General features: G+C 24.6%; 1 protein-coding gene and 1 long non-coding RNA gene across 2 annotated transcripts; both read left to right on the plus strand.

The window, feature by feature from the left end:
* Nucleotides 1–6,087: 6,087 nt before the first annotated feature.
* Nucleotides 6,088–9,842, plus strand: LOC113787803 (uncharacterized). Its single transcript, XM_073363477.1, has 4 exons — nt 6,088–6,173; nt 7,675–7,718; nt 7,826–8,997; nt 9,831–9,842. The coding sequence occupies exons 2-4, from the start codon at nt 7,706–7,708 to the stop codon at nt 9,840–9,842; spliced, it is 1,197 nt and encodes a 398-aa protein (XP_073219578.1). The 5' UTR covers nt 6,088–6,173; nt 7,675–7,705.
* A 94-nt stretch (nt 9,843–9,936) lies between these two features.
* Nucleotides 9,937–11,075, plus strand: LOC140921105 (uncharacterized). Its single transcript, XR_012163976.1, has 3 exons — nt 9,937–9,987; nt 10,415–10,555; nt 10,793–11,075. It is a non-coding gene; the product is annotated as an uncharacterized lncRNA (long non-coding RNA).
* Nucleotides 11,076–11,530: the final 455 nt, after the last annotated feature.

Consider the following 11,530-nt stretch of genomic DNA (forward strand, 5'->3'; position numbering starts at 1 on the left):
CGTACGTGAACTCCATCAGACTACGTTAACTGAGTTCACGTCTACCTACGTGATCTGAGTTCACGTACGTGAACTCCATCAGCCTACGTGAACTCACCTACGTGATCTGAGTTCACGTACGTGAACTCCATCAACCTACGTTAACTGAGTTCACGTATACCTACGTGATCTGAGTTCACGTACGTGAACTCCATCAACCTACGTTAACTGAGTTCACGTATACCTACGTGATCTGAGTTCACGTACTTCATTTCAATTCACGTAATTGAACTTTGAAAACCCAGAAAATCAAACCCAGAATCATTGCTTAACGTTCAAAATCAAACCCAGAATCATTGAAAACCCAGAAAATCAAACCCAAGAAACGAAAACGAAAACACTTACTTGATTGAAGAGATGCTTGAAGTGATTGAAGATGGTGTTGAAGATTATTGAAGATTGATTGATTACTTTATTCAACAAAGTAGATGATTGAAGATGAATGATGAAGGTATTAGGGTTTAGGGTAATGAAGATGAAGATGAAGGTTTTTGAAGATGAAGAAGATGAAGTTAGAAGATGAGTAGTTAAAGTGAATATAGAGGGAAGGGTAGATTGGGTATTTTGGGTTTTAAAAAAATTTGAGGGGTGTGTGAAGTAATTTGAGGGGTGTGGGAAGCAAAATTGATCTAGTAGGTATCCTCATTTATATGTGATATAAGTGAATATTCATTATTATACATCACATTTATTTTATTGATTTCTTAAAATGGAATTTTAAGATGTGGGTCTAGGGGATTGTTTCATCATCTCACCAATGTATAAATTCCTTTGACTATTCTCAATCTTTTAGAGATTGTTTGTAACATAGATTCTCACCCTCAAACGTCGATTGTGGAGAATAATGAATTTCAAATCTTTTTAAAATTTTTCCTAAAAACAACTAATTTGTATGATTTACAATGGTTAAAATTTTAAACAAACAATAGATACTTAATCTATTGGAGGATTCATCACATCTAATGATTTCAATTTTATTTTTTAGTACTTTATGTTCTAAGAATTTTTGTATTTTGTTTTTTCATTTGCAAAAATTAAAATTAAGAGTATATACTACTCCTATTTGCTTATGTACAAACTTTTATTGTATATATCTATTTTTTTAGAAAAATATTCATACATTTTTTGTTTATTTTAAAATAGATCCACATATATAAAAAGTATTTATATCTTAATTACAAAGCAATTTATGCAAATTTATAATAGATGATATTTTGTTTTTTCTATTGTTACGGTGTAAACTAATTAGGAGGCATAATATGTGGTTGAAATTGTGGAGAACACATGATGAATTTTAAATCGGAAAACGTAGTTATTTGTGAAGTCAATTTCTGTAAATTAAAATAAGATATGGAGAAAGTAGGTCCAAGGCCTTAAAAAAATATTGGACAATATAATAATGTGACTAAAGATACTCTCTCCCATATAATTTCTTTTCGACTCCATCATGTCTCCAAATTGAGTACATGGAGTTCAATTTACAAAGATGGCAAATGAAATAATTAAAGGGCAGTTTATTTTATAAAATATTTTTAATTAGTAAAAAAAAAATCCCACTTGATGATTATATCATAAAAACTTCAGTTTTAGAAAACTGCTCAAAATTTTCTCAAATAAATAAAACGACTTCACTAATTATTTTAAGGTATTACTTTTGAACAAAAATATTCAAAATAACTAAAAATATATTTTTATCTAAAAAAAGTTGATTTTGAAAATTAATATTTAAATAAACAAAGTCGTAATATATGTAATTTTTAAATTAAGGGAAATAATCCTTACAAAAAGTGTCAAAGACTCTATTCATAACACTCATTAGAAAATAACATAAAAATATAACTCAAAACCCAAATATATATTGAAAACTAGTCATAAGGATGAACAAAAATAAAGCAAGAATTATGAAGTAAATATTTTATCAAATGAATATAATAACAAAACTAATCAAAACAGAAACAATTAATATCTTAATAATTATACAATTTTTAATAAATTATAGAAATAAATAATATATTGTGAAATTAAAAAATTGAAATAAGGGGAATATCTTTGAATTAAAGAAAATTTATTTGAGAATTAAAAAATGGTATTGAGATTGTTTGAAATATTTTTGAAATCAATTAGTGAGGTTTTTTTCGTTCACAAAAAATAAATTGAGCAATTTTGTCTACAACTTATCATTATAATTGTATTAATAAAACACAATTATAATTTTAATTAACAAATAAATTTCAAATTGTATTTATACAAATATTTTTAAGAATCAAATGGTATTGAGAATACCTTTTTCAAATTTATTTATACATTATTTGAAACAAAAATCTTAAAAATATTTGTATTTAGAACATCAAATATAGAATCTTGGCTCCTAAAGCCATGGCTTCCGGCTCTATGTAGGAGTTATATGCATATATTCCGATAATTAAGTAAGAATTCATAGAGAATAAGAAATTTTAAAATTAAAATTTTAATGTAACTTTATATTCTCTTAGAACCTCGTTATATATATATCCTTTTATAATTTTGAGAAACTTCAGTAAGATCATTTGATTGAGTCGAATTGATCCAAAATCATCCTTTTTTGAGTTGACTTTGGACTATAATATGCTTGAATTCGGTCCAAAACAATTTATTTTTTCAAAATAAAATTGATTTAAAAAAATATGTTTGAATAAATACCATATATATTTATTGTCATTATCAAATGATGTTGAGGTGTTTTACGCCTCACATATGTTTATAATACTTGTTTTAGAATTATTTTCAACATACTATTTAGAGTGGTTTTACTTTTTTTTTTCTTTTTTGAGTAATGTCTACATCCCCCAATTTGTTTCTTTTCTAATTTAATTTAAATATAGCTTTAAATTAAATATAAAAATATATAAATAGAATATCAAAGTATAATTTTCCTTTTTTCTTCAAATTTTATTCTTTATTTAAATTATTTTTTATAATTTAATCATTCATTATTCAATTTAGTAACCAAAGTTTTTTAAATATTATGCCTGTATACAAAAGGATATTAAGTTTTTGCACAACCTTCTTTTTTTTATTTTTTATTTTACTCTTTTATTTAAATTAATTTATTTACAATTGTATTTTTATCTTATAAATTGAAAAACTGCTTTTTCGAAATAATCATAAAATTATTTGTAAATTATTGAAATTATTTATAGTATTAAATTTATATTAACATTCAAAAAAAATACTTACAAAGTGACTTGTACATAGTAAAATGACTTGTACATAGAAGAAAATAAGTCAAAAGGTATCTTTAACATATATAAAACGTTTGATTCAAATATATTATTCAGTCAAACAAAAAGAAAAATATATAGAAAATACAGTAAGTTGAGTGGAAAACAATATACTCATTTTGACTTATAATGAATGTAATGTTTGTTTATCTTATAGATATTAAAAAATAATTATAAATATAAGATAGAGAAAAATAATTTTAACATTTTTCTTGTTCTATCTATCATCTTTTCGTTTAAGATGAATTCTTTAAGGTTAATTATTAACACGTAATTATTTATGTAAATTGTTTTTCTTTTATATTTAAGTTAGTTATTTTCATACATAGTTATTTTTTTTTACATGTTTTATTGTGATTTTGTCGTCTTAGTATTATGTTGTTTTTGTTCGTCATCTCAGTGTAACGTTTGATTTATTGTTTTACTGTGGTGTTTATTTTATTCATATTAAGATATTAATTTCAACCAACTTAGTGCAATTCAATCAAATGAATTTGGCGTATTCGACGTTACAACTCTAGATATATACATATTTCAAACACTTTAATTTATCATATTTTATAAGTTTGGTCACATTTGTAGACATTTTTATGTTTTATGTTATTAACTTGAATATTTTAAATATGTTCGCAGATTTATCCTTTTTTTTTTAACGATTTTAAATTGTATCGTTTTAAGTTGATGTAATTTCTACCGAATGAATACCATTTTAGAAAAAAATAAACAAATTATTTTTATTAATTAACAATTTATATGTTTCCACTGTCATAAATATAAAATAAAATAAAATATTTTAAAAATAATCTACATAAAGGTATAATTGACAAAAAAAAATAATCTTATACTAAAAAATTGAAAATTATATTATTTAATTTTTTTTTTTTAAACTAAACTTATTACAGAAACAAAGATAGTGCAATTTCTTTTTACGAATGGGAAACAAGATACAAGTTGGTGAAAAACAAAGGAATGCACTGAAAACTAGACAATATATCATAAATAAAAGTAAATATAAAACAAAACATGTCCCTAGAGAAAACATTTCTTTGAATATATACATTACTAAATTTATTTTCTTCTATTTTTCTTTTGTTATTAAAAATATAAATTATCTTTTGAATATGGTTCTCTTTAAAATTAAATATAAATAAAAATAATATTTAAAAATAAATGCATTTAAATCAAAAAATTAATTATACTAATTTTCTAAACATATATTTTTTAAAAGAAATATTTTTTCTTAAATAATATCTCCATTTCAATTTTTTTTACCAATATTTGCGTATTCAATAAGAGGGAGAAAAATTACAAAGACCAATGCAAATATTGATGACTATAAATTTGTTACGTTTTTCCTATAACTTTTTAATTTTAATTCTCTTGGAAAAATAGTGATATATATTTATATAAATATATATATATATATATATATATATATATATATATATATATATATATATATATATATATATTTAAAAGTTGATGTGTTTTGTCTCTTTAAGTAATTATGTGATGAATTTAATAAATTTAATATAAGTAATAATTTTTTTTAATTCAACTGTTAAATTAATTTTTTTTAGTACATCAATTCTATAATTTTTTAAAAATCTTAAAAGTATTTAATATTTTATTAAATAATTTTGAATGAATGTTAATAAAATTTTAAAAAAAATATAAGTAAATATCAATGGTTAAAAAAATTATGTATTTACAAATTTTGAATTTATATTAAACTTTTAATGTTTGATCATTAATTTATTATGTCGATAATCAAATATTAAATTAATAAAATTTATTGTTTATATTAAACTATTAAGCGAAGTACTTCATCAAAGAGTTACTCTTGTAGTCAACGAATCTTCATCATATTGAGTTATACACGTGCCTATTAAATATGGAATACATATATAAAAATAAAATAAATAATAAATTTGTTTTGCAAAAGTAGTTCGACTATTTTTTAAAATACTTTGAAGGAGTTTTAAGAAGTCTGAATTCGATTTCATAAATTAACATTTATAAATGGAGACTTCTACAATTGTATTTATGATGTATGAATTAAAATTTAAATAATACTGATACACTCTTTTTTGTTCATAGCATTAAATAGTATTAAAGAAGTTGTTTTTACATATTAAAAAGAAAGTAATAAGTTTATTTTAAAATGTATAAACACATATGCCTTCTAGATTTTCTTTTTCTTTCTTGACTTTGAAATAGAGGTGTAACACACGTGGACATCATTTGAACAATGGCAACAATTCTCGTTGACATCTTACTACCATTCAGAAGCGTTTTCTAATATTTAAATGCTACCGTATAAGTCAGACCTTTTTTATCATTTTTTTTTATGCATAATGTTTATATGAGATTTTTTAATTTAATTTTAGATAATATTTTAATTTTTTTTATTTTTTTATTTTGTCCTTTATTAACTTTAATTACAAAAATTTAAAAATATAAAGAATAAAAATATAAATTTATTTAAAGATTTGAATTATAAATTTGATGAAATTTACATTATATTTTTATAAAAAAAAAAGGATAGCATTGTTAACATTTTAAAATATAAAAGATCAAATTATTTATTTAAAATTAAATAAAAGATCTAATTACAAAGAAAAAATATATAAATAACTGAAATGTTATCTGAAATTAAATTAAGGGACCGTATGAACAATTATTTTATTTTATAAATATTTATATTGTTTTTTCTCTCTTGACTACCATCTCATTCATTCTATAAATTGAAACGCTCACTCACTTATTGCATTGCAGTTCAAAAATATAGTAAAGGTACACAAAGAGGGGAAGTGAGCGTGAGCAAAACAAAAGCCAACAACTTTCTTCATCCAACGCCTACAGATCTAGTAGGTATAATTTATCTGATCTCTCCATCGTTTATATATATGTGATCTAAATGGATGTCCATTTTTATACATGATATTTATTATTATTATTATTATTTATGAAAAAAAAAGTTTTATACATGATATTCATTTTGTTGATTTTTAAAATGAATTTTAGGATGTGGATCATTGGTTTGTTTCACCCTCTAACTAATGTATAGCTTCCTTTCACTTCTCAATGTTTGAGAATGTTTGTAATATCGATTCTCACCTTCAAAAGTAGATTTTGAAGAAATAATCAATGTCAAATATTTTTTTAATTTTTTTCTCAAAATAACTAATTTGTGTGATTTACTAGTAGATAAAATTTAAAGAAACAATAGACACATAATCTATTGGAGGATTGGTCAAATCTAATTATTTCAATATAAATTTTTTTTAGTACTTTATGTTCTATGCATTTTGGTATTTTGTTTTTTTATTTGCAAAACTTAAAATTACGAGTATATACTACTTTGTTTTGTTTATGTAAATATCTGTTATATATATATATATATGTATGTATATATTTCTTACTCAATTACAAGAAGTTTATGCAATTTTAAAATAAATGAAAAGAAATGTATTAATAGGGTTAAAATTATTTACTTAGTTTAATTTTGAAATCTATTTTTGTTTATTGTTATTGTGTTAATAGGGGTAAAAATTGAATTGTATTTATCTTATGTTAAATTATTAATATTAAAATAATACATAGAAAAAAGTGGGCCCAGAGCCTTGATAAAAAAAAGAACAATATAATATTAAAATTTAATTTATATATTATGTTAAATCATTAATAATATTTAACTTTTATGATCACTATAATATGCTTTAAAATATTTTTAACCACAAATTAAATTCATAAATCCAAAATCCTCGTGTCTCTCTTTTCGCACAACTTTTGTTTCCCTTTCTTCTAATTCCTCTTTTTCTCTCTCTCCATCATGTCTCCATATTCTTTATCCTCGCAGTGATTAGTAAAGAAAGAGAAATTTGTATTTGATTTATTATTTCATTTTATATGTGCTAATTTATTTTGTTATTTTGAGAAAACAATCACATCGGTATAACATAAATATCATGATTTGAACTCAAGATTTCATGGAGATCAATTTACAAAGATGGCAAATGAAATTAATAAGTGACTTTTAGAGTTTTGAAGTGATCGTTAAATCACCGAGTGTATACATGTTTAATCGCAAAAAATTGAAGCGATCAACTCTTAATGTTATAATTGCAAAATTTTGATATTGTCAAGTTAGGTCAATTAACTTTTACTGGACATATGATAGAATTTTTTATTTTTTATTTTTTGAGTTTATTCGTGGACTTTTAAGTTATAAACTTATATTAGAATCCTAATTTATTCTAACTCTCTTATCTTTGATAATGTATTGGAACGAGTTTGGCCACATAAATAGTGCTAGTATATAATTTTAAATAATATATAATGTTATTGAATATTTTTGTTCACTATCGGGCAGGTTCATCAACTCTTTAGGAAACTCAACTACAATGAACCGCCAAGGTGTGATTTATAATTGTTATATTTTATTCTCATTCATTGTATTTTCGATTTTGTCCTATATATTTATTGCACTATTGAAGTATATATACATTGATGTCGATCTTTAGGGAGAAATGAGAGAATCTACAACAGAAGGGAAATCATTGATGAAAATGAAACTATCATCCCACCTATGTCAGTTGGAGCAGCACCAACACAGCACTCTTTTTCAACCTCAAGTTTGGTGAGTTCTAGAAGAGTAGGAGAAATTTCCAGCATTGCCAACAATCATTTAAGAGTGAATAATGATGATGTTTCTCTCTCTGAGTCATATGGATTTGTTGTTCCATATATGTATGATGCTCAAACTCATAGGAGACGTTGTATTGATCTACCAAATAATAATTTATACTCAAGAAATGTAAGGAACATAAATATGAATTTGTCCTCAAATACTGTAGTTGAGAGTGGAAGCGTGTCTTCAACTATGAATGCAATACATAGTAGAGAATATTCTACAGACTTTGTGTTGGATCAAGATGTTCATGTGCATTTACCATTAAAAAGAACATCCACCATGAGAGAATTTGGTGAAGGTTCAAGCTCAAGTGGTCAAGCTAGACCTACTAGAGGGGAACATATTGGTCAAAGTTTCTCACAACAACCAATGACAACTCAACATGTTCAAGGAATTAACTCCATATATGCACCAAATATGATCAATCATTATCATTTCCAAACCCTAAACAACATGTCACCTTTACTTGGAAGGGGAATCCCCTACCTTGGAAGTCTTCCAATTCATCCTCAACAAAATGTTTTTAGTTTTGGTAATATTCATCAACCAAATGCTATTGAATGGACCCCTCAAATCAATCTCCATCAACAAGAACATCATCATGGTACTCAAACAATTATGTCCCCTCTTGTTCCATCAACTACAAGTTCTATATTAGAGAATCTACAACGTTCAATCGCAACAACTCCTATGATTCAAGTTGGTGGTGGCAATGCTGAACAACAACCCCTTCTTCAACAAACTCTTGATACTGAACTGATGAGACAAATGGCTATTGAATGGGACCCTCAAGTCAATCTCCATCAACAAGAATATCATCCTAGTACTCAAACAACGTTGTCACCTCATGTTCCATTTACTACAAGCTCTATAATAGAGAATCTACAACGTTCAATCGTGACAAGTGATGATATGATTCAAGTTGGTGGAAATGTTGAACAACAACCACTCTTTAACCAAACTCTTGATCCTCAACTGATGAGAGAAGTGACACAAACTCAGGTACGTATAAAATCAAATGCTTACCTTGTCATTCTATACTTTAATTAACTTCATGTGAGTTCATTTATTGTTAACACATATTTTGAATAATGTTAGATAATTTAGGCATGTGTACTTATTGTGGGGATATGTTTTTCACATGCCCGATGTGTTGGAACTTATATTAAAGTACAATCTAGCTTGTTTCACTTAATTAAGAAGAAAATATTTACTTTGTGAAAATTCTTTATAGCTTTTAAACCATTTGATTGATAGCAAATATACTAATTGATTGTTGCTAGGATGTATTCTAATTAAAGTATGAGATCAATAGGTGCAAAATATTTTAAAAAAAAATGAATTTTATCTTGTATAATTACATATAAAGTGGGATATAATGTTGAATAAAAATAAATGATAATTATATATGTGAGATGTAATAATTTAGTTCTTCATGCAAATTGGTATTGTTTGTAGTGAAGAGATATAGAGTTTGAATATATTTTATTATTAGTTGAAGATAGGATTATATTTCCTATTTTTGTATTTGGGTTCATCAATTTTGAATTTAAATTCACGTAATGATTTGCAGCAGTTTCATCTAATGACCAAAAATAAAATTATATTTTTTATTGACAAAAATTGATTTTTTTTTTTATCAAAATAAATTTAAAGTGAAAAGATGATGTATGAGTACTTTAACGTTATTTTATTAAATATTATATATTAATTTTTATCTATAGCATTTTCAAACTCTGACGGAACATTTAACCTCTAGTCAACTTTTAAGACTGTGTATATATTTTTTTCATAATTTTTTGTTCATGTTAATATTCCTTCTTTTTTGTTTTTAGGTTGCATGTTAATATTTCTTTGCCAATGCATATGTACTTGTTATAATAATAATCGAATTAATTTAAGGGATACATTGACTATTTACAATTTGCAAACGTGTCTTACCAGGACGATGCTACGATCCTTAACGCCGAAGTTCTGTTTCAAATCTTTGAGGTACATAATCATGGACGAAATGAGATGTTTAACATGATGTATATTTCATGTAGTAAAGTAACTCATGTTTTCTACCCAAAAAAAGTAACTCATGCTTGACTTTTTCTCACAATCTCTCTATTTTTATCTTTAGTCACTAAACTTTTTTTTTTTTTACAACAAAGGTAATCTTTAGACTTTCATAAACTTTTCTTTGAAGGAAGCATTGCCATTATACTTATTTTCTTATACTAAAACCAATAACTCCATGGAAAACTTAAATGTAAATAAGAGTAATTGTTTAAATGGAAAACTCCATGGAAAATAGACGCCAACATTTTGATAAAATAATTTTTATATATATTTTTATCTTTTGATTGGTTGTCTTTTTAAATATTATGCTTTGGACAAATTACTTAATTTGAGCTTTAATTTTACTACAAATAAGGATATGTACCGGCAGTGGAGACAAAGTCAAAACGAACAAGGGCTTACTGAGGATGAAATAATAAACAACATTATCCATGAAAAGTTTGAGGTCACAATTGAAGGAGATTTGGAAAATAAAGAAGCGTGTTGCATTTGTCGGGTAAGAGCAACTATATATGTTTTAATTATAATTTGAGAGTGACCTAATAAGGATTTTTGGTTTGGTGATGATAATAGATAATAGTTTGTTTTTTTATATCATCTCAAATGTTGTGTTAACCATATACTATTTCAAAAATTTACTATTGTACCATTCAATTTGATGGTTATATATGACATGTTTACAAGAGTGTTATATGTTTTATGTTTTGTTATAACAAATTTTTTCTATGTTCAGGACCGATTTATAAATGGAGAAGAGATTGGAAAGTTGGATTGTGGACACATTTTTCACATGGATTGCATCAAACTGTGGCTAGCGAGAAAAAATTTATGCCCCCTTTGCAAACGTAGGGGTTTAGTTTTTTATTGAAGAAATAATTTATGGTTGAGTACTTCATGAATATTCTCTTGAATTTCTGCATTTTTTGTTTTTTTAATTAAATATGGATGTCTTTAAATGTCATTGTGACATGGATGACATGAGAAAAAATGACATACATTGCTCCTCCAAAAATGGTTTGATCTAGTTATTATGATATATATATATATATATATATCAACTTGGAGGTTTATCAAATTATCATTAGTCTAAAATAATAATACCTGAGACCTTATAGTTATATAACATTGTTTTGTTTTGATGATTACTTCAAAATTATTTCTGATTAGCTAGATTGATTGGGTTATAAGCTATATATACGGCTAAACGTTTTTTTGTTCTCACAAAAAGATCACACACCACGACAGAGTATAAGTATGTATAAAGTAAAATTATTTTTCATTTGTTAACAATTACAATAAACTATGTTGTATTTTTAAAAAAGTATAAACAATAAAATATTTTTAAAGAAACTATTCAAAGTTTTTAAAATTAAAAAAAAAATTATTTATTTGGCAAAAAAATTAAATAAATGAAAACCATTTTTTATCAAAATACTTTTTCCAAAAGGATATCTTAAAATAAATCAAAGAA

The sequence above is a fragment of the Cicer arietinum genome, chromosome 7 (genome assembly GCF_000331145.2).
Source record: "Cicer arietinum cultivar CDC Frontier isolate Library 1 chromosome 7, Cicar.CDCFrontier_v2.0, whole genome shotgun sequence".
NCBI lineage: Eukaryota > Viridiplantae > Streptophyta > Magnoliopsida > Fabales > Fabaceae > Cicer > Cicer arietinum.